General features: G+C 36.0%; 1 protein-coding gene across 2 annotated transcripts; it reads left to right on the top strand.

The window, feature by feature from the left end:
- The first annotated feature begins 349 nt into the window (after positions 1–349).
- Positions 350–21,038, top strand: LRRCC1 (leucine rich repeat and coiled-coil centrosomal protein 1). Of its 2 annotated transcripts, none has more exons than XM_030011088.2 (19): positions 350–507; positions 673–878; positions 1,214–1,279; positions 2,063–2,230; positions 3,812–3,981; positions 4,079–4,288; positions 5,067–5,230; positions 6,035–6,221; positions 6,550–6,698; positions 7,881–8,085; positions 11,202–11,341; positions 12,629–12,830; positions 13,862–14,047; positions 15,290–15,464; positions 16,222–16,385; positions 17,259–17,467; positions 17,661–17,798; positions 19,644–19,779; positions 20,397–21,038. In XM_030011088.2, exons 1-19 carry the CDS (start codon positions 449–451, stop codon positions 20,517–20,519), a joined length of 3,057 nt encoding a protein of 1,018 aa, XP_029866948.1. In that variant the 5' UTR covers positions 350–448; the 3' UTR covers positions 20,520–21,038. The 2 variants fall into 2 exon arrangements, with proteins under 2 accessions (XP_029866948.1, XP_029866947.1); XM_030011087.2 differs by having other exon boundaries at positions 5,067–5,269.
- Positions 21,039–21,365: the final 327 nt, after the last annotated feature.

Raw genomic sequence — 21,365 nt, 5'->3', positions numbered from 1 at the left:
ACAGACCCTGAGCTGGCAGGCCCATGGGCAAGTACTGAACGAATGCTCGAAGCGCTGCCAGGGCTTCCGTGCGTTAGATAATCCCTCTTCTACACAGTGACTCCGTGGCCCCTGCCGAGGCGAGGCAAGGCAAGGCCAGGCCAGGCCAGGCCAGGCCTACCTGAGCCCGTGGCAAGCTCTGAGCCGCGACTGCATCGGCCCTAAAAGCAGTCCAGGGCCCCCAAACATCTCCCTGAGGAGAAAGCAACGCCGCCTCGCGCGCCCTCTTCTGCGCGTGCGCCAGGCGAGGGAGCGGGGGGGCGGGAATCAAAGCCGGGAGGCGCCGCTTTGCGGCGGGGTTGTCGTGAGGGCTTTGTGCCGCAGCCGTAAAGCGCGGCGCGCCGCCCCGCCGTTGGGAAGCGAGGGAAGTTTGAAGTGAAGTGGCGGCCCGTGTGGGTGAGGCGGCGGTATGGCGGGGGACCGTGCCATCCCCGGCGAGCTCAGCCTCATGGATAAGGGCGTTAAGAGGTGAGGAGCTTGCCGGAGGGGCAGGTGCCCCACTGCAGCCGGCGCGGGGGGCTGGGCCCTCGGGGTGAGGGGAAGCCGCGGCTGTGGCGGGGTGCGGGGCGGGGGCGGGTAGAGCGGCCCGGGAATGAAGCTGCCCGGCTTATGGCAGGTGCCTTTCCTTCGCAGCTTGCTGGAGGTCTCGCTGAGCTCGGACCTGCACACGCTCAACGTGCACTGTAACCGTATCGCCAGAATCGAAGGGCTCGGCCACCTCTGGAATCTGCAGCATTTAGATCTGTCGTCAAACCAAATCCGCCGGATCGAGGGGCTGAGTTCCCTGGCTAATCTGCACACCCTAAGCTTATCCTGTAACCTGATAACAAAAGTGGAGGGTCTGCAATCTTTGTTTCTGTCCGTTTAGCGACTCATGAAGCTTTTCTAAGAGTTGTGTTAGAGCTTGCTTATAATTAAGGTTATATGAAGTTAGTATGAGCTACTGAGAGTATTATTATTTAAATTTTTGAAAGAGTATATAGTCTCTGTAAGCTTTATCATAGCAAAATGCCTTCATTTAGAAGGAAAACCTGATTTTTATATTATGATTATAGTTTATTGTCATAATTTGTAGTTATAATTTTTAAAGGCTTATTCTGCAAGTTTTGATTTGATGAAAGTAGAGCATTCTTCTGCAAATCTTACTGTTTCTTTTTTTCCTCATTTTGTTCAGGACTGGAAAAACTCTTCAATTTAACTGTACTGAATTTGTCATATAATCGCATACATGATCTCTCTGGTAAGTGACTTTGGCATGTGCGGTGGAATAAAAAGCATTTGCCTCACTTTTAATTTTGAAAAACTTGACCAAGTGTATTTTTAGAAGTTTCTAGTAGTTCACCCAATTGACTGAGTAATGCTAGTAAAGGTGGTAATTGCTGCTACTCTCAGCTTTCAAGTTTCTAACATCAAGGGTTGTTCTGAACTGGAATTTATTCTCCTGTATTTGACAAGGCCAACCTTGTTCACAAAGTAGCATAGTAAACATTTCAAACTTATTTCCAAAGTGAAAAATGCAATAGTCTCAGAAGATATTTCCAAAAGATTCATATCTTTCCGTTTTATAGGACAAAAATGCAAATTTTGATGTGGTATGGAAGTTCTCTTCTAAATCAGTGTGTTGAAATGGTCAGTTGTTGCTTCTGACTAAGATTTTAAGCTACAGAATCAAGGGAGTTTGTGGCAGAATATTAAAAAGAACATTGGTAACAATTTTGTTAATGAACTAAGTTTTAAAAAGGAACTCCAAGCAAAATGTTTATTTTTACGTGCTTGTTAACAGTGAGAAAATAATCTCTTTCTTTGAAGTTAGCTCTCATAACTAGCTTAAGTGTTGTGCTGTGCAGTAGTGTACCATAGCTAATTAACATACGTAGACAACGATATCGAGCAAAAGTTGTTGCATCAGTTCCAGTTATGATGTATTATTTACTGAATATTTTTCAACAAGATGCCACTTGTTCTAAACCCTACAGTCTAGGATTGTAGCAGAAATCATTCTTTTGTTTTCTTAAATTTTCAGGATTTCAGTCCCTTCATGGAACCAGTCATAAGATTAGCCATATTGACCTTCACAGCAACTGTGTAAACAATATTAATCACTTACTCCAGTGCACAAAGGGGCTGCGCTGTTTGACGAGTCTGACACTGGAAAAAAATGGAAAAGCCAATCCAGTTTGTCACACAGCAGGTATGGCTCTCATGTTGGGTAGATACTTTGTGCTCATTAAGTCAGTGACTTCCCTTAAGCTGTGAGCCAGGTTCTGAAACTTGCAAATTCATTCATAAACTGGCCAGCCTGCAGAAATCTAAATTCTGTCAAAATTAATTTGTTTTCCATAATTTTTTTTTTTCCCCCCTCTGGGAATATTCTCAAAACGTAACTTCTCCTATGCTTTGATAAGGCTCAACTTTTCACATATTTTAGGTTAAGGTGGGAGATAGACAAAGAGTCATGGGAGGAGAAAGTATTGCAGAAATAGGAGGGAAGGCATATTAATATTATAAAGTGGGTGGAGAATTTGAAGAATGTACATAGAGATATTGACTATATAGAAAGAGGGCATGCTTGGGAAGTAGATGGTTTTGTATTGATAGAGACTACAAGAGGAAGATCAGTAGTGAGCACTATTAGCCTTTCCTCCTTTTCCCACAGCCTCTGTAAGCAGTGACAGACTCTAAGATGCTCTGCAGTAATTAGCATTTTCATCAAAAAGTAGGCAGGGGTTTCACTAGACAGCATGGAGACAAATTAGAGGAATGCATGTGAATACATCACTTTCAGTTGCGTTGCCTAGAGCTTCTGATTTGGGGGTAGGTTTCTTGTGCTGTTTAAATGTTACACCCTGTGTTCAAACAAGTTAAATTGTAGCATCCTGGTTTGGTGCAGGTTTTGTTTGTTTTCTTTGTTTGTGTATAAGAGGGGAAAATCACCTACAGGAAGGTAGAAGTGGAGGATTGATACTTTTGGGACAGCTCAAAGATAATTTCATTACAAGGAGTAGAACAGTTGGAATTACGATAATACAAAATAACAGCCATATCATGAGCATATAACTGATACGGGTGTAATATGTGTACAGTTCTTACAAAAAAACTCAGAGATAACTGAGGGAAGCCAAATAAGGTCTTGGGTAGTGTTTTCAAAAGCACCCATGAACAAGTTCTACAAATGCATTCAGGTACAACGGAAGCAGTAACAGGACTATTAAAGTTATCTGGATAACTTTGAAAATTCCACTAGTTTTCTTCTGTAAGTGTTTACATGCCTCTTCCTATCTACCTCTTTGGTGGCGTTTACTTTTGAAACTGCAATGTTCATGAAGCCCAAATTCTATTAAAGACATTTAACTTCAATGAGTTAGAGTTTCATAATGCCTTATTTAATTCACTGAAAAAGGATGAAGTTCTCTAAGACTGTTCAGAACCTGCCTTTCCATTATGTTTGTGTATCCTTGCACTTGATACAACTGTTTTGGTGCAGTACACTGATACTAAAACATTGTCTGTGCAACTGCAGTGTGCTGATGGTGGTGGGGAAATCTCCGTGTAGACAAGGACTAGGCAGGCAGCTTCCCAGTTAATTTGTTTTGTAATGTTGTCTGTTGAAAGCCTTACATGCGGGGAAAGGCGAGACGCTTGTAGATATCTCGCTACTTATTTTTCTTCTATTAAAAATGCAACAAATAATTTAAGATGACAGGGTACCTAAAATATACTACACACCTCCTTCGGAGATTAAATTCAATTTACATGTGGTCTTTTCTGCAAGGTTATAGAGAAACTGTTCTTCAGACATTGCCCCAGCTAACAGCTCTAGATGGAAGAGATATTTCTGGTGATCCAGTGGACCCAGCAGAAGAAAACTGTTCAGATTTCCAGTGTTTAGAAGATATTTTGGGCTGTTTGGTTTCATCTGGGTGCCCCTCATCCAAAGATCAGGTGCTGTAGTTTGTGTGTACTGATTTTAAAATTGATACATTTTATTTTTATATTGCATACAACTCAATGTTACAAGGATTGTCTTTCCTTTTGATAGAACTATGTAACCTTACCAGTGGTGACACCACATATCGACCAGGCGTTAGCTCATTTTCATCAACGTACAAGAATACCAGTACAAAGTGCCATCAGCTCCTCTACAGAGATTGTCTCGTCTTCAGAACCAGAGAAGGCCGAACTTGATAAAATATACAGTGAGATAAGGATTAAAAAAATAGAAGATCAAATTTCACAGATACTGCAAAAGGTGAATTTTTTTCTGTGATTGCACAGAAAGTTTTGTTTGTAAAAGGGGGTGTACCTTTTGATAATGCAAAAGTTTGCTGGGATAGACTGGAGCATTTCTACTTCTATGTATGTGCTGACTTCATGCTAATATGTTCTTAATAATTTTGAGAAACTGGGAATAATATAAAGACAAGTCTTTAAAACTGAAGATTGCACTCCGAATCACAAAAACTTTCATACTGAATAAAAATCATAGTGTACAGGACTAGGAGAACTATCTGATCATATTATATTAGAAAATTATTTTCTGTTTTTTTACCCTGAAGCTATCAATATAGTAACTGAACCAGAGTAAAATATGAAATGCAGCAAAATATCTGATTATAGAGTTGGTAAAAATTAATTTTGCTAATAGCTGGTCTGATGTGTTTGTCGGGTATGTTTTTGTAACAGTTTGTGGTGTACCTTGCATGTTTGCAAGGCTTTTTTGGTTTTAAGAGCTGTATTTGTTTTACATTTTGCACCAAGTGTCTGCACCTAAGGATTTTGCCAAACTTCAGGTATTTCAGGAAGATACAACTATACATTCTCAAGCATGCTGTTCTGCTGGGTTTATTTTATCTTTAAAACAACAAAATGTTTTAGCAAGGAGGGAAGGGGTTGTTTGGAAGCAGTTATTTACTTTTCTAACAAAATTATTTTGTGTGAACTTTTTAAAAATAGCACCCAAATAAGTGTTAGAAATTAGTCAATTAGAAATTGTAAAATGTATAGATAAAACTTCGATCTGTTCTTAGGTATCTGATGCCTCAAGAAGGGAAGCTCCTCCAAATGTTCTCAAAGCTAAGAGAGACACAGATCCAACTTCTGAGAGTGAAAATGAGAGTGGGAAAGAGAACAACAGAAAGATTGTGAAAAGAAGCAAGATACCTACTTACCGTAAAACTACCTTATCTACTAGGTATCATGCAAATCATCTTAAGAACAAAGTAACTGACAGGTATCCCAGTGTTTGCCACATAAAGCCAAAATGAATTAAGCTGAATATTGTCAGAGTGAATGTAGTTTGACTTGAAACATTTTGCTGAAAGTGGTTGGGTAAACTAGCTCTGTTAATGCTCTAAAAATTATTAGCTACTGAAGCTTCACTCAGTCATTTCCCTATATGAGCATTTTCTGTCTTTAGGGGAAAAGGAAATTGAACTGAAGATTCCAAAACAAACACTTTCAGAATTCTAACAGCTTATATTTTCATCTTTGTTTTAAATTGTGGTGACAGAATTATTCTCTACAGACAGAAGAATTGAGTCATTAAGAAGTAAAAATTTCATGGTGTCAGAACGATGGTCAAGAATATAACTGTCCATATTTTGTGATGAAACTGAGGATGCCATAGTAATTTGTTTGATTTATATAGTAAATATCAGAAGTGATGAATAGAAGATTATATAAATTGGAATATATTAGTTTAGTCAGCCACTACAGCTGCTGTGCTTCTCTAACATTGTTTCATATCTATGTGATCATAAGATGTTTTTAAGGTAGCATCTACTAGTACTACATTATTTTTTACAGCTGAAGATTTGAATTCACTTGTTTGTTTTATGATCTGATTGCAAATTATTTTCTACGTGGTTTTGAACTCTCTACAACTCAGCTTCTACACAGAACTGTAAAACTTTGTCCCTTAAAAGGTGTCTGAATCCCCTGTTATTGTTTAAACTCTGCATATTCATAAATACACCTTGATGTCCTGCTATTATAGGGAAGAGAAGAAGAGTTCCTCGACATGTCCACGCTCCAGTCAGAGAGACTGTCATCTCAATTCATCATCAGATACTCGAGACTTGGAAATAGTGGGAAGAAAAGCTGAAATATTAACTGGAAGACAGAGCAATATAGAAAAAGTAGAAGAAATTAATTCAAATGCCACAGAAGAATCTACATACCGAGTATGTTTTGCATCATTTCAAGTTAAATATGTCTTCACCTGAAGCCAAGCATATGTCTCCTGGTGAAACTTTAAAATTGGAGGTGACAAAAATAACTGCATGTAGATAGTATCAAAAAATAGTGGAGTTCTTGTAGTGTCAGCTGGAAGAGAATTTATTTTCACTTTTATGGGGGTTTTTGACCTGGTTGCTTGCACTTTCCTCTGTCATCCATGAATTCTAGAAAGACAAAAAAAAATCTTGTTCTACAATTATGAATATTGTTTGTCATTTTTGGCTACATTTGAATGTTTCCTAGTAAGTTGATGCTTACCGTGTTCTTGCTAAGGCGCTGATTCAGGAACTGGATCAGGAGAAAGAAAGGAGATGGAAAGCAGAGCAAGCAGAGAAGAAATTAATAGAGCATGTCAGAGAGCTACAGAAACATGCAAAAGAAGAAAAGAATATTCAAAGTATGGCTGTATACACTACAAACAGGTAGGGAGAATGCTGTAGTATAAGAGTTTGTTTTGTTTTTTTAATTTAAGAGAATTCAACTTACAGGCTTAAGAAATGAGAACAGCTTTAAACAATGTACTTGGAAAATAACACATCAAGCAGTAGTGCTAGAATTTCTTTCACTATTACCTAAAATTCCTTTCTGCAGCTCTATAGCTTTCTTCCTGTTCTTTTCTCAGAACAGTATCAGTGTCGCTTACCTTCATTTCTAGCCATTACTTTCCAAGCAATCTGTGTAATTGTACTTTCTCTTTCAGCTCAAGCTCTAGTAGCTGTCTGTTATCATACTTTCAGCTTCCAATTCCCAATCTCCCTTTCCACCTATACACACAGCGTTCTTTTTTTTCCTGCACGGTGCACTTGAACAAAGATGTTTCTGGCAGACCAGAGTTAGCCAATAAGCAATATGTTGTGTAGGTCAGGCCTAGCATGCCTTCCTATAGACTGCTATTGCCATCCTTGTAAGTTCTGAGCAGCATCCTTCCCCTGCCCGCCCCCCCCAAAAAAAAGTTCTCCCTTCTAACAAAGCATTGTTTATTGTCAGCTATGATTGGAGATGTCTGCTTTATTTGTCTCTCTTAACTGCATTGTATTTATCAAAGACACACTTCCTTTCTCATAAGGAAGAAACAAGACAAGTGCTTCCTGAGTTACTATCCATGACTGACTGTGATTATTTCCCCTTTTTTTTTTCTTTTTGTTCTAGGTTTACTTCCCACCTTTATTTGCTACCACCTTGGATAAGAGGCTTATTATGTTTCTTTTCTTTTGAGATAGATGTTATATCAAAAATTATTAGAATATTTATGGATATTTCAAAGTTTTCTGAAGAAAATTATTAAATTCCAAATTTATGAATTGTTCAACTTCTATGTAAAGCAAAATGATTCTGGAATGTCATTTCCTTAAAGACCTACCTATCAGGTTGTCTCCAGCTTAGTTGCTCTTAAAATGAAGCTCCATATAGTAATGCTACACATGACTTCAGTAGTATTTTATGTATTTTTAAACAGTTTTACATGACAGTGCTGTAAATAGTAAGACCCAGCGAAGAACAAGATACTGTGCTACAATGCTTACTAATGTCTTTTTCTCAAGGTGTTTGGCATCAAACTAAATACTAAAATGTTTGTAATACAACTTTATTTTATTTATTCTCAGGTTAAAGGAATTGATATTGAAAGAGAGAGATGTTAAAACAAGACTGCAAGCAGATGTCCAACAGTTGAAGGGTGAAACTGAAAGACTTACTAATGAGTTAAATCAGTCAAGAAATAAAGAAGCAGAACATCAGAAGGCCATCCAAGCTTTAGAAGAAACACTATCCAAGATGGAGACACAGAGATTGCAACAACGAACAATAGAGGTAACTATCTTTCATGAGTAAATCCTACAATGGCAACAGGATGACTACTATAGTCCTAGATATTAAGAAACACTAGATTTTACAAGCCTTAAGCCTGAGTTTTCCACAATAAAAGCTGGGGCTTTTTTTCTACATAGTAGTAGTTAATAACAAGTATCCTTTTTAATTGTCTATGAATGTCTTTTATAAATAGAAGTATGTAATGCGATTTGGCATTAAGATAAAGGAGAACAAGTCCTATGTACTTAACACTGAGAGTTGATATTTTCTGAAAATGTACAGTAACAAAGACAATTTTTCTGAAATGTTGCTGAAATCAAGGATTTTACTAGCGAGATGGAAATCTGCTGTTTCTGTTTGTTTTGCTGATCTGAAGAATTAGATGCTTTTAATTGCAACGAGAACAAAACAGTAATTGCTGAGAACTTATTTTAAAGATTCTGGTTGGTTGTGGGTTGTTTGCTTGGGATTTTTTTGGTTTTGTTTTTACAGCTGGAGAAGATGATGCTTTTGTTGTCAGAGGCACTTTGTTCTGTATACAAATACATAATATCAAGATGCTGGACCAGATACTGCCACTGTTTCTGACAATAATTGGTGAATTTTCAGTGGCCAACTGCTGCATCCTCCAATATCTATTCCTATTGTTTGATTATATTCCTATCAGCCCATTTCTGTGTCACTGAACACATCCACTTACAGAAACTGAATCCAAATATATGCATCCTGAAAAGTCTGAACTGCTAGTATGGTGCTTTAGGGTATGTCGTCACTCGGATACTCTAAAAGGAAACACAGTTGGGGAGTGTACTGACAGCCTAACTGCAAGTGCCATTTAAGTTATGGATTAACCACCCTCCACTTTAGGCTCCTATTGAGGCACCTGAGTGGCTCTTCCATTTTTTTTCCTTACCTCTAAATACCCTGGAGCTATTATGGATCCAGAAGTGACCTTCAGTTTACATCGTGTGTCTGCTTGTCACCTTGAAAAGCACTAAATTTAGTGATTTACAGAAGTGGTTGGGTTTTTTGTTTTTTTCTTTTCCTATAAGAAAGGAAATACTTATTGGTGTATGAGGTTTTTATTTTTCCTTTAATGAGTTTATAGAAATAAGTAATCTCTCTTGATAGTAGTAGCATCATTTTTATCCACTGCAAAACTTAAGGGAGGGTCTTTGCTCCTGACTTTAAGATCCTGTAGCAAATACTCTTTAATAATTATGTTTCAAAGAATAATCATCATGCTGTAGAAACTAAATGCTCTTTTTGAATGTTCAGATTTAATATACCTTTGGCCTATTATCAACTCAAAGATTAACAAATTCTAGCATATTTTATAGAGCTTTCTCATAGTACATATTGGCAATTACCTTCAGTGGTAAATTATGGCTACTCTAGGTAGTAACTTTAAGGATTTCAGTCAACATTACTAGATTACTTTAAGGGATTCAAGATAAGTTACTATGCAAATAAGTTAAGTTACTATGCATCTAAATGTGTACCCTATTTTCTGGCAGTCTTTACATTTGCATGTGTTCTCACTTGAAATTTTTGGGTTTAAGTGCTTCAATTTAGGAGAGAATTGCTTCACTTCATCCACAAAACAACAGGAATACAGTGAGGTGCATCCAAATGTTACTCATGAAGAGGCTTAACATGTAGAACATAAGAACTTAGCTTCATACTCAAGCCTCACAACTATTTTCATACAACTGAAGTTACTGTATGAACTACTGTATGGCATACTCAAGCTGGAACTCGTAACATGCAGCAGCACTTATGTATCTTAAGTGACACTGCAGGAGATGATAAACATTGGAATGTTTTATTTCTCAGTGCATGACATTCCATACAGCTGTTTCTTAACTTTTTATTTTTTGTTTTGATTGATTGTTCAAAAATCAAGTTGAGGGGATAGTTGTGATGGAATTCTGAAATAAAACAGGCTTGGGAAATTTTTTTTTGGTCTTTTGTTTTGTGGGGTTTGGGGGTTTTTTGTTTGTTTTCTTGTGAGAGTTAGAAAGTAAACTGGTTTGTCTCTGTGTTCTAGCTCTGCCATTAGATAACTGACACTTAGAGTAATCTTGAGTACTCCATTAACCATTCACAGATTTGATACTCTGGAAAGCAAAGAGATTAGAATTGTGTTAGTACAGAATGTGGAGACCCTTTCCTTTGCTTAGGAGGACAGATTGACAAGATAAGTTGTTGCTGCTCACTGATTGAGCACAAAAGGCAATCCTTGATGAATGCTACAAATAATGATTAGGAGTAAGAATATCTCCATTAACATTGCCTCTGCTATTTCTATTGCATGTTCTAACCTGCACCCTTCTGAAGTGTCTTGATTCTGAATTACCATTTCATGAGTAATTAAAACCTTTTTTCATATAATTTTTTTCCTACTTGTTGAGTCAGAAAAGACAGCTTTGTTTGTAAAAGGCTTAAGATTATAAAATGGAATTACGCATAAAAGCTTGCATCGAGTATGCCACCTGGTGTTTATATTGATTCTCCATTTTTTGTAAAATCATTAGAAAGCAGCTCTGTTCAGCAACTTTAAACTGTAAAACTCTGAAAGATACATTTTTTTGTAACTGGAGTGTTGAAACAAGAAAGTTATATTGAATACCTCTAAAAATGTTTTGCTTGAAACTAATACAAGTATTACAATACAAGAGTTTGTAATTGAGAAAATCGTTCTGCCAATATATTTTTTTGACTTCTGCAGGACTCTTTCAAGTTCTTTATAGATTAAGTAAATGTCCTTGGTTCTTCATGAAAGTTGCTTTGTGTTGTAAGTTAAGCTAAAACTTAATTTTAAACATCTTGTCTTAAATTTCTGCAAGTGTAACAAAATATATTAAGTTTAAAAAAAAAAATAAATAAAAACACCAAAAAAACCTTCCTTTGTCTTGGGCTAGGTAACATAATAAAATTCCATAAAATTTTGTGAAAAATACTGAGAATTGTGGAGCTTGCTGTAAACATAATGGCCCACATGGACATGTATAAAACTGTATTAAAGCACCTGTTCCTTTGTATTCTAGTGTAAGACATGAAGAATAAGTTACAGTTTCAAGAAAATCTTATTCCTCTTTATGAATTCTACACAGATGAAACAGGTGCAAGAAGCAGAGCTTAGAGCATCAGCAAATGAAAGAGAAGTACAGTTACTTCGAATATCCTTCCGACAACAGAAGGAGAAGGTAAAACAACTACATGAACTTCTTATATTAAGAGAGCAAGAGCAAAGGTATGGGGTTTTCTATTTTCTTTTCACAAGTTAATAGAGATGCTAGTGTTGCAAACATTTTTTTGTTTAAATGTGTTCTGCAAAGCGTGTGTGTGTTTGTTTTTAATGGGAGAGATGGTCTTTGTAAAAATGTAGACATCTTCTCACCCATTTTCTTGCTCATTTAAGAATATCTTCGTATCTTGTGGATTCCTGACTCATCAGTTCATGAAGGCAACTGTGTTCTTCTGGCCTTTCATTTGATAGGTTCTTGTCTTATTATATGGCTGAACTCTTTATTTTAAATACTTGATCTTTAATCCAGGAAATAATCACATAGAAATAAAATTGCATTCAAATTATTGCCTGAAGATCTGTATATACTACGATAACACAAAGTGTTCCAAAAAAAGTCAGCTTCTACAGTATCTTTCTTCAGGGTGTGTGGGTGGCTTGCCTGCATGTTTTCCTCTTTTTGGAGAATACTTGAACATAAGTTCTATACTGTTTAGCTAATAAAATCAAATGTGTGTATAAACTAAAGCAACAAGTGGTGTGTGGCATACTAGTATGTGAGGGAGGTTATTAATAAAATAAACTGATTACATTTGCTAAATTTTACAAGGATAAATGTATTGAGATACTGAGATAACTGCAGGTTTAGATGGGAAGAATCTGATAGCTGTGTCTTGAGAACTTCCAATTATTATCTCATAAATTTCCAACAGATGTAATGAAAGACAGGTGATACATTTTGTGTTTGTGTTTTAAAGAAGATGAACAGAGTAGTCTTAAAGTACAGGGTGCTTTTGCTTCAACATTCTCCTATAGAGATGCTTCCAGACAGGAAGGAGGCTTAGCCTGGAACCCTGTAGGTCTCCATTGCTGCTGCTTTTCAGGTTTTGGGTCTGAGTGAGAAGTAACAGGTGTTCAGTGAGGGTGAAGAGAATTACTGCCAAAGAGGGTATCTGGCTATACAGTGCTTTTCCCCAACTCCAATGTCCTTTCCAGATCTTTAGTAGCAAAGCAAATAAATGCTAATTAACGGCAAAAAAGCAATTGAATAATTTCTACAAAAGTTTGAATTAAAAAGTAAGGTTGATCCTTTGGGTGTTTTAACAGTAGTCGACACACTCTTCCTCATCCCAGAGCCATTGTCATAGAAGACTGCAATCTGTCTGTGAAACTAAGGAATTTATCCCATTTATTATGTAATTTATCCTTTTTAAGAAATACTAAGGAAATGAATTGAAACAGTTTTGAGAGATACTTCAGTTCTTGTCTCAAGTATATGTTTGGTAACTTCAGGAAAGAACTTGAAACCCGAGTTGCTTTAAATGGACCTGAATTTCAAGATGCTTTGTCAAAAGAAGTGGCTAAAGAGGAACAAAGGCATGAACAGCGTGTTAAAGAATTTCAGGAGAAAATTAATATGTTAAACCAGAAGTACAAAGAGTTAGAAGATGAATTTCGTTTAGCTTTAACTATTGAAGCAAAAAGATTTAAAGAGGTAAGACTAAGAGAACATTTCATCTCAAAGTAGGTGGAGTTGTAGTTCTCTTAAACCAAACCCCAAACCAACACATTTTTTTGTTTGTTTGTTTTGTGGGTTTTTTGATCCTTAAGGTCTGTGGTCCAAGGAGTCATCTAAAAATTCTGGTAGTAAGCTTTGAAATATCAATGATGAGAACATAGACACCAAATGCCAAGTCAGCACTCAAAAAACGCAGCATTTTTGTTCATAAGTAAAAGTTAATCAAAAGAAATTAGAAAAACTTCTACCTGGTGGTATTAATATCTTCTAAAAGATGTTGAGTTCCATTAGAATATATTCAATTATTGTAAAAACTCTTTGTGGTGCTTTGATAAGGTTATGGTTACATGTATACCAGTGTATTTAATAATAAAGTTCCCTATTGTTTAGCTTTTCAAAACTAAATTTTGGATATGCATTTTAAAATTCAAATTCAAAACTTGATTACTAAATTCCTTAGATAACTTATTTCTATGGCTAGTGTTCACATTATTTCATATGTTAAATGAAATAAGATTTTAAATGCTTCACCTTCACTTAAACTTGGTTTTCTTCATTTTAAATCAGTTGGATATATGGAAGAAGGGAAAGAAAAGACTGGTTTTTTCACCCTTCAAATCTTTCCCTTGCAAGGAAAAAAAATAGAATTAATTTTAAGTTATTCTTTCCAGATTTTAATGTTAATCTTAACAATGAGATTAAACCAAGACATTGTTTTCATTTCCCAAGCTATGGTTTTTCTGCTCTGCTTCCCATCTACCCATGAATTTTTTTTTTTTATTTATTTTTTTTTTTTACAAATCCGTATGTGAGCAGAACCAGTTTTTTGAGTTGAATTATCACCAACAAACTGGTAGAAAACCAATTTCAGGTATTCACTAATTTCACATCCTGTTGATGAACTTCTATTTCTTCCTTTATTTGAAATTCAAATGTCATTTGCGTGTATGTATACACACTTCTTCGAAATGTTAGCATTTTTCAAGTCTTATCTTATAAAACTTCAGGTAAAACAGGGTTTTGAAAATGTTGCTGCTGATCTAGTTGAACATAAACGAGCCCTGTCTGAGTTTGAACAAAAGGAAAAAGAGATGGCAAGTCTGATCCAAGACCTGACAAGTATAGTGAAAGAACAGAAAGCAAAGATTGCAGAATTAACAAAATCAAATGAAGAAGCTACAGCAAACCTAAAGGTATTTGTTTCAAAACATTTAAACATGTATATATGGGGTTTTGGTAATATTTTATCTATAAAAGTAATAATTTCATACAAGTTAGATTGTTTCAGAGCAGCGGGAAACGCGTGTCTTTCAGTCAGAGTATTCCACATCAGCCTTTATTCTTGAATCTTGCACTTCTATTTCTCACTAACACTGCTCCCCATATAGCAAAATCTAGACCATTCATGTCTTCAGAAGTGCACTTCTTGCCTTGTGAGCTCTAGCAGTTTGTATATTGTCAAGTGGTCACTCTAAACTGAGATTTAAAAACCTACATTAATAGCCCTCACCCTTTGTAAATTCAAAGTAATTGGAATATGGTTCTGCAGTGGTCCCTGTATGTGAAGTAAAAATGAAATTGAACAAATAATCAAGTGTAGTTATTAGCAGCTTATTATCTGAGGGTTGCATAAAATTAGCAGTTTTAGTCATTATCTACTAATTGTCTAATTTTAATGTTAAATACCGTGGGCTCAGTTGCTTTGCCTTACACTGCTGATCACTGTACGGTAACATATTATAGTACTACATTGTCTGTAAATAATTCTTTAAAATCTTAGGAACGTAACTTTCAAACTGTTGTGTGATCCAGTCCATGTATGTATCCAGTCCATCTTTATGTTAAAACTTCTGTGCAGTACAACCCCTACACAGCTGTTTCTGATCTCCTCTGCACATGTTGCTGTTGGGGTGTCCAAACATTGTGCTGCGATATAGAATAGGATTCTGCAAGTCAGTGATGCTGCTAAAAACAAAATTTAAAAATAGCTATGCTAAACAGCTGTAATCTGTAAAACAAAGTAGCCCGCATAACTGAAGATAAAACTTTATCATGGGAAATGGAAGTTCATCCCAGCTTCTGTCTGTTTTCTTTTGATTTGGTTTTTAAGATCTTAACTTGACTTTGTTTCTCTTTTTTTGACTTGTGCATTTATAATTCTAAACAGGTGTTTATAATGGCATTGATAAGGTGGCTATTTAGAAATCAGCCTTACAGTTTTCTGGGATTGAAGTATGTCTATTTGAAGCAAACATTTGTGTTTCATTATTGGGAAGAGATGCAGATAGAACACTGTATGCAAGCAGAATATTCCTCAGTTAACTTAATTTGCTGTGTATAACTATTACTTTCCTAGCCGCTTAGTATTGATTTGGAATTCTGAGTACTTGTTTTAAAGGATCTTAATTGTCTTTTTTCAATGTTCATTCATACAGTGTCGAACAGAAGAACTTGAAACTCTGATTGAGGAGAACAAACAGAAGGCTGTTCAAGTTGAACTTCTGAAAAAGGAAAATGGAAAACTTATTTCTCAAATGACAGCCCAGGAGTCTGTGATTGATGGGTTAAAAATGGAAAGAAAAATATGGGGGCAGGAGTTGGCACAACAGGGTAAAATAACTTTTTTTTTTTTTTTTTCATTTTGCAGAAAAAATGGTGGCGTTCAATGTCATACCTTTCAAATAAACACTCCAATATAGTTGTAATCATGACAGGGTCTCTGGATGCCTTGTTGATCTTATCCAGTCATAAAGATGATGTGCAAAAACAGATCTTTTGTAGTACACAGGCCATTATAGGAACTATAACAGCAGTTGGGGTACTTGGTTGCAAATATAGTTTATGTATTTCCCCAAAATGTCAAAACACCATAATGTTATACAAAGAACTTTTAAATATGAAACTAGGAAAACAAGGATTTGTAGATAGTGTTATGTGATGTTACTTGTCTATCAGATAAGTTTAATGTGAAAATTTCAGTATATATCTTAAAAAAAAAAAAAAAAATTTGTTAAATACTGGGTGAAAAAAAGCTTGGGCTTTTTTCATTTTTCCCTTATTCGTGTGACTCAGCACCACCTTGTGGGTTCTTTGAGACTGACTGGGTCTGTAAGAATTACTGTTGACTTTTATCAGAGAAGTTTTCAAAGGGTAAAATACAGACCTTCAGTTCTGCATTTCATGTTAAGTGTTACCTACCTACAGATTAAAGCCCTACAGTGTTTCCAGTGGGTAAAATGGTCAGTCATGTTAGGTTTTTAAGGTGGTTCTTACCTTCACCTCCCCCCCCACCCCCACCCTGGACATTATACATCTTGAAGTCATCTGTAAAATGGGTGCTGTAGTGTGACTATCCTGTTTTATCTAGGAGCTCATCTTGCTCAAGATCGGGGAAAACTGGAGGCAAAAATTGAAGTTTTAACGAATGAGATTGAGATGTTAAAAAAGCAAAAGGAACAGGACAGTGATACTATAAGAATTAAAAACAAAATAGTGGATGATCAGACAGAAACAATTAGGAGATTAAAAGAAGTAAGTGCCATGTCTGACAAGTTGTGTGCTTAGCTAAAATTAAGACTTGCAGTGAAAGTTATTGTAAAGGCTGTAATGAAATTTGGCTCTGCTCTCCTAGTTTACTAACTCAGAAAGCACAGTCAGGTTGCCAGTGGCAACTGATTTCACTGAGAGCGGAAGAGGGCCTTGCATTAACTTGATGTACAGAGATGCTACTTCAGATCTCTCATTGAACCATATTTATGTAAAGACCTTTTTCTTTGCCTTGCTTCAAGTTATTCTTGATAATGACTTTGAGAGAGGAAAACCGAGGACAGCATAATTCTTCCTGTTTGTTTAAAAGAAAAGGAAAAAAAATATATTAAAGTTTGTTTTAGGTTTATTTTACAATGTAAGTATTTTTTTGCTTGTAAATCTTGTAAATCAGTATTTTAACAGCAGAGCTACTATGTTTTATTCTATTAATTCCATTCATCTCATCTAGAGACTTAAGACTTTAGCTTATTCGTCAGACCAAAGTTTTATAGCATGCTATGTCAGTTAAGGTTAGACGTGTTACTCATGAAACTATATAGCCACATAACAATGTGAGCTCAGTGATTTGTATATGTAGAATAAGTTGTTGTATTAGAGTTCTAAACTTTTTCTTGCTTTCAATTTCAGATTCATGTTTTCATGATTTATTTTTTTTAATTCTGACTTCTTGTAGATGATGATTATTTAACTGGCTGTTGCTTTACTAAGTGTTTTTCATATAGTATGTTTGGAAGAATAAACCTTCACATGTCCCTCTCTGCTTTATTCCAGCATAGACTAAACAGATACTCTTAAAGGGTAACAATAAAGTTAAAATGAAGGGAGTTTGTGTTCTAAAATATTTCTCTTCTAAAGGGCTTACAAGAAAAAGATAAACAAATCAGAAAACTGCAGGAAGAAAATCTGGAAGCTCAGAAATTTTTTCAAGTACAACTGGATGAAAAAGCTGCTGAATTTGAAGAACTAATGGAAAAATTAGAAAGGCAAAATGAAAGAAAAGAGGAATTAAAGCAACTGCTAGAAGAAAAAGAAGTAGAACTCGATGACATTAAGAATGCACACAGGTGATACAAGTGGCAATAATTCTTTGGGATCATAATAATATGCAACACTGCTCTGAAGTTACTCTATGTTCAGAGAGTACTTCCTTGCTGTTAAAACCCACAAAAATGTGGAAAAATGGAAGCATGGAAAACTTTCTGCTCTCCTAAGAAGTGGTATCTACATTCATTGTAAATATGTGCATTTTATTTTCAGCACACTGAAAAAGAAGTGGCAAGGTAAAGGAGAGCTATTAAGCCAGCTGGAGGTGCAGGTTAAACAAATGAAGGAAAGCTTTGATGTCAAAGAGAAGAAGCTGATTGAAGAGAGAAATAAAAGTCTTCAAACTCAGAGGTGAACACCTTAATAGCTTATTTTGTGACTGCTTGTATAGAGTTTCGCTGTTAATATATATACAAAAATGTCTGATTATATGGTGAAAGAATGCATAATACTTTTAAGTACTTGGTGAGCCCAGTTGCTGCAAACTCTTGTGTGCATAGAAGTAATTCTTGCTATACAGGTGACTGACTTTGTGGAACTAGCATTCAGTTATAGCATTCGTCCTTGAAACGTCTTAGCTATATTCCCGTTTTCTTTGAAAATAATGGGAGCCTACACTCATTCCTCCCTAGTATGCCCATTCCACCACAATGCTTTTGGTTTACCTCTGTGAGGAAATGCCATGTCATGCTTACATGATAGGGACTCTTCTACAGTCATCACACATGCTGGCTGGAGTCATGCAGTAAAGATGCTTGTGCATGTGAGGCACAGTCTCACAGTCTGCAGCAGGGTTTCTTTGAGCATGAGCCTGTCAACCTTCTAGCTTGTGACCAGGGTGCGTGGGACAAACTGACCGCAAATCACAGGTCAAGCCAAGCAACTGTGGCTGGCATTTGGGCTTATGAGGAGAGGCCACAGTGCTTCACAAACATCTGTGTAGGATGATGAAAATACCTTGTGCACCGTGTAGGAAATTGAGGACAGATCCTCAATACTTATCACAACAATACTAATAAGTATGTCAGTCTGTGACAGACTGTTTAGAAGTTACCTCTCATTTTCTTCCCATACAAGTAGCAACAGGTTTTTAATTTCTTTTGTTTTTCCTCTTGTACTGTCAATATTTGAGCAGTTAATAGTAAATATGAGATGATACTGAAACATAGTCATAACCCAGAAAATAGTCAGGGACTTAGGTGATGCTTAGTTATTTCATATGCTTCTGGCATTATGGAGAAGTATGGTAGACTGCTGCCTGTCATGAGCTTAGATTGTTAGTGTGATTTTTACCTTATTCTTTGGCCCCTTTGTCTTATTTTTCTTCCTTCCTCCCAATTATTCTTAAGAAAAGATTAGCTAGTTAATAAGACTGCATATTTATCTAGCAGTGATAACCACACTGTTACTGAAGGAATAAGCTAGTATGACTAAAGTATTTGGCTTTACACTTTTAAATTAAACACTTTGATTAATTATACTTTTGCTGTTATTTTAAGGAAGGTCATCTGATTAATAAATGAAAGAAAATATCTTGATGGTCAAGTTTGATTCAAACAAACCCCAAACAACAAGCAAAAAAACAAAAATCAACCACCTCAAGTAGTCAGTAGTACTAGGTTTTGGAATTGTTGGAAGATCAGTGGTGAAACTGAAATTTTGTACCAAATAATTCTGTTTTCTCTCAAAATCGGTGTAAATTAATTGTATAGTGGAATAATTTGCCTTGCTTTCTGTTGCTAGATAGTTTAGAATTATCCCCTAAAAGGAGAATTTGCTTGAAGGAAATGCTTCACTACTGTGAAGCAGATGCTTTTCTATTTCTGTGAGACAGAGGCTTACAGGCTGTTTACAGAATCACGTAGTTCAGTTATTGACTTCTCAGGAAGCAAAAAGCATAATAAGTAGATGTTTGAAAACAGGTGGAGTTCTTATCCACATTGACAGTAACAAGCCCGAATCTTCATATTCTTTGCTAGTGATTAAATGCTTCTGCTAAGAGGAATGCCAGAAACCCTAAACATGGTGCATAAAACTAGAACACGTACTTGAGAAAACAGGACATCTTCTGATGCTAGATATTGAAATAATTGTCTTCATGTCTGTTATTAAAACCTTATCGAAGGCAGAACTGGGCAAAGCGAAATACTTCAGTTGTTTGCAGGAGTGTGATTTATTGTTTTTATCACTTTTTAGGATTGCTGTGGAAAAGCTTCATGAAATGGATGATGCTTTTAGAAAACAACTGGAGTCAATGTTGGCAGCTCATCAGGAAGAACTATTGCAGCTGGCAAACGAAAAGGAAAAACAAATTGAAGCAGCAAATGAAAAAGTAATGTTAATACTAAATTTATGTTTACTGTATTTGCATTTTTCTTCTATAGCTGCTACAACAGTGGCGCTTGGAAGTCACGTGTCTGTTATCTATCTGGCTAATCTCTGGACGAGAACAGCCCTGTTTTAGTACTCAATCTTTGCGCAGCAAGAAAATCTCTAGCGCTGTACCATCATGAGGTTCTGTATTCAAGCAAAGTAAAGTTGCATGCTATGTAGCTGTTATGAGTCGATAGCTAAACATTTCCTTATCTGTACAGGCAAGAATAATGATGATTGTGCCAGATAATCCATTTAACTCACCTATGCCAGTGTTAACAGTTACTCTTCCTGTCATATACTGCATTCTTCCTTAGTGTGACAACTGGTGCTTTTTCTGCGTAGCAGGTATTTTGGTTTTTGATACATTACTCACTATTTCCTAGCAAATTAATACTTCTTTTTTAAAGCAAAATTCTGCTACTGCATCCAATGTCCAAAGTAGTGCATTGGTTATTTACCATAAGTGTATAACTCCTGCATTGCTTCTCGGTGTTAAGAATTGCCAAGATTATATAGTTTTAGGTATATTAGAGATCAAATAGAATTCTTATTTTTCCTTATGTGCTCTTTCAGGTTTACTATGTTGAAGAAGAAATGCGGCAGCTTCTGCAGGAAACGGCAAACAATAAAAAAGCCATGGAAAATAAAATAAGACGACTTACACATGCACTGAATGATATTCAACAAGATCTTTGAAGATTATTAATATCTACACTAAGAATGTGTATTACACAAACTTAAGCAAATTCATACACTACAATGCACTTTTCCTTGTTTTCTAGAGAATAAATTCTTTGTGATATATTTTGATGGTTCAGGAATCAGACAGATATTTTTACGTTACTTATATAACAGTTATTTTTAACCTTTGGTTATTTTTAACTTTTGTCAAAATGGGTCAAAACACATATATAGATGAAAAGCATCATCTGAAGTTAGGAATTAGTATGTTTAATAAGAGAAAAGAAGGTTGGGCCTTTGCTGCTAAGACAAGAGCTTGAAACTCTGCTTCACTGGGGTAAAGATTCTTGTAATGAGATCCAAGAATTTACCTGAAACTATGTTTAATCTGCCACTCCTGATGAAGAATGCATGACTGCTGCAACTTAGAGTGGCTTTTTTGGCAGTGTGTTTTGGTTCTCTGAAGGAATAGGCTTCCTACTAGGCTTTTGAAAAATAGGAGATAATAAACTAACAGCTTCTTATGGAAGCTAATCATAAGCCTTATGTTAATATAATTTTTATACTTCTTTCATGATGGAGACTTTACCATCTCCACATAATCGGGCATTTATTTCATTTGCTTGTTCTCAGATGATTCTAAAATGTTATTGTACTATACCATGCTCTGAAGTGTTTAATGCTGTAGTAGTAAGTAAAATAGTAAGTAGTAAAATCAGTTATGTGGTACACCAGGTGGAGCTATTTCTTCCCACCTCATGGGAGCTAAAGCATAGTCCTGTTGCTCCAATGAGATAGAAGCCGCTAAGCCGACTTTACCATCAGCTTGTTCGGAAGAACCCAGGCATAAGCGCACTGATA

The sequence above is a fragment of the Aquila chrysaetos genome, chromosome 4, assembly GCF_900496995.4.
Source record: "Aquila chrysaetos chrysaetos chromosome 4, bAquChr1.4, whole genome shotgun sequence".
Classification (NCBI taxonomy): Eukaryota; Metazoa; Chordata; class Aves; order Accipitriformes; family Accipitridae; genus Aquila; species Aquila chrysaetos.
The sequence above is the reverse complement of the archived record's forward strand: the minus strand, read 5'-3'. Positions and strand labels throughout refer to the sequence as shown.

Excerpts from the sequence above, each read along its gene's own strand:
- LRRCC1 (XM_030011087.2), top strand. The coding sequence starts at position 449 with ATGGCGGGGGACCGTGCCATCCCCGGCGAGCTCAGCCTCATGGATAAG. Across the intron at positions 508-672 it reads ATGGATAAGGGCGTTAAGAG|CTTGCTGGAGGTCTCGCTGA; the intron begins GTGAGGAGCTTG and ends TTTCCTTCGCAG. Across the intron at positions 11,342-12,628 it reads TTAAGAGAGCAAGAGCAAAG|GAAAGAACTTGAAACCCGAG; the intron begins GTATGGGGTTTT and ends TGGTAACTTCAG.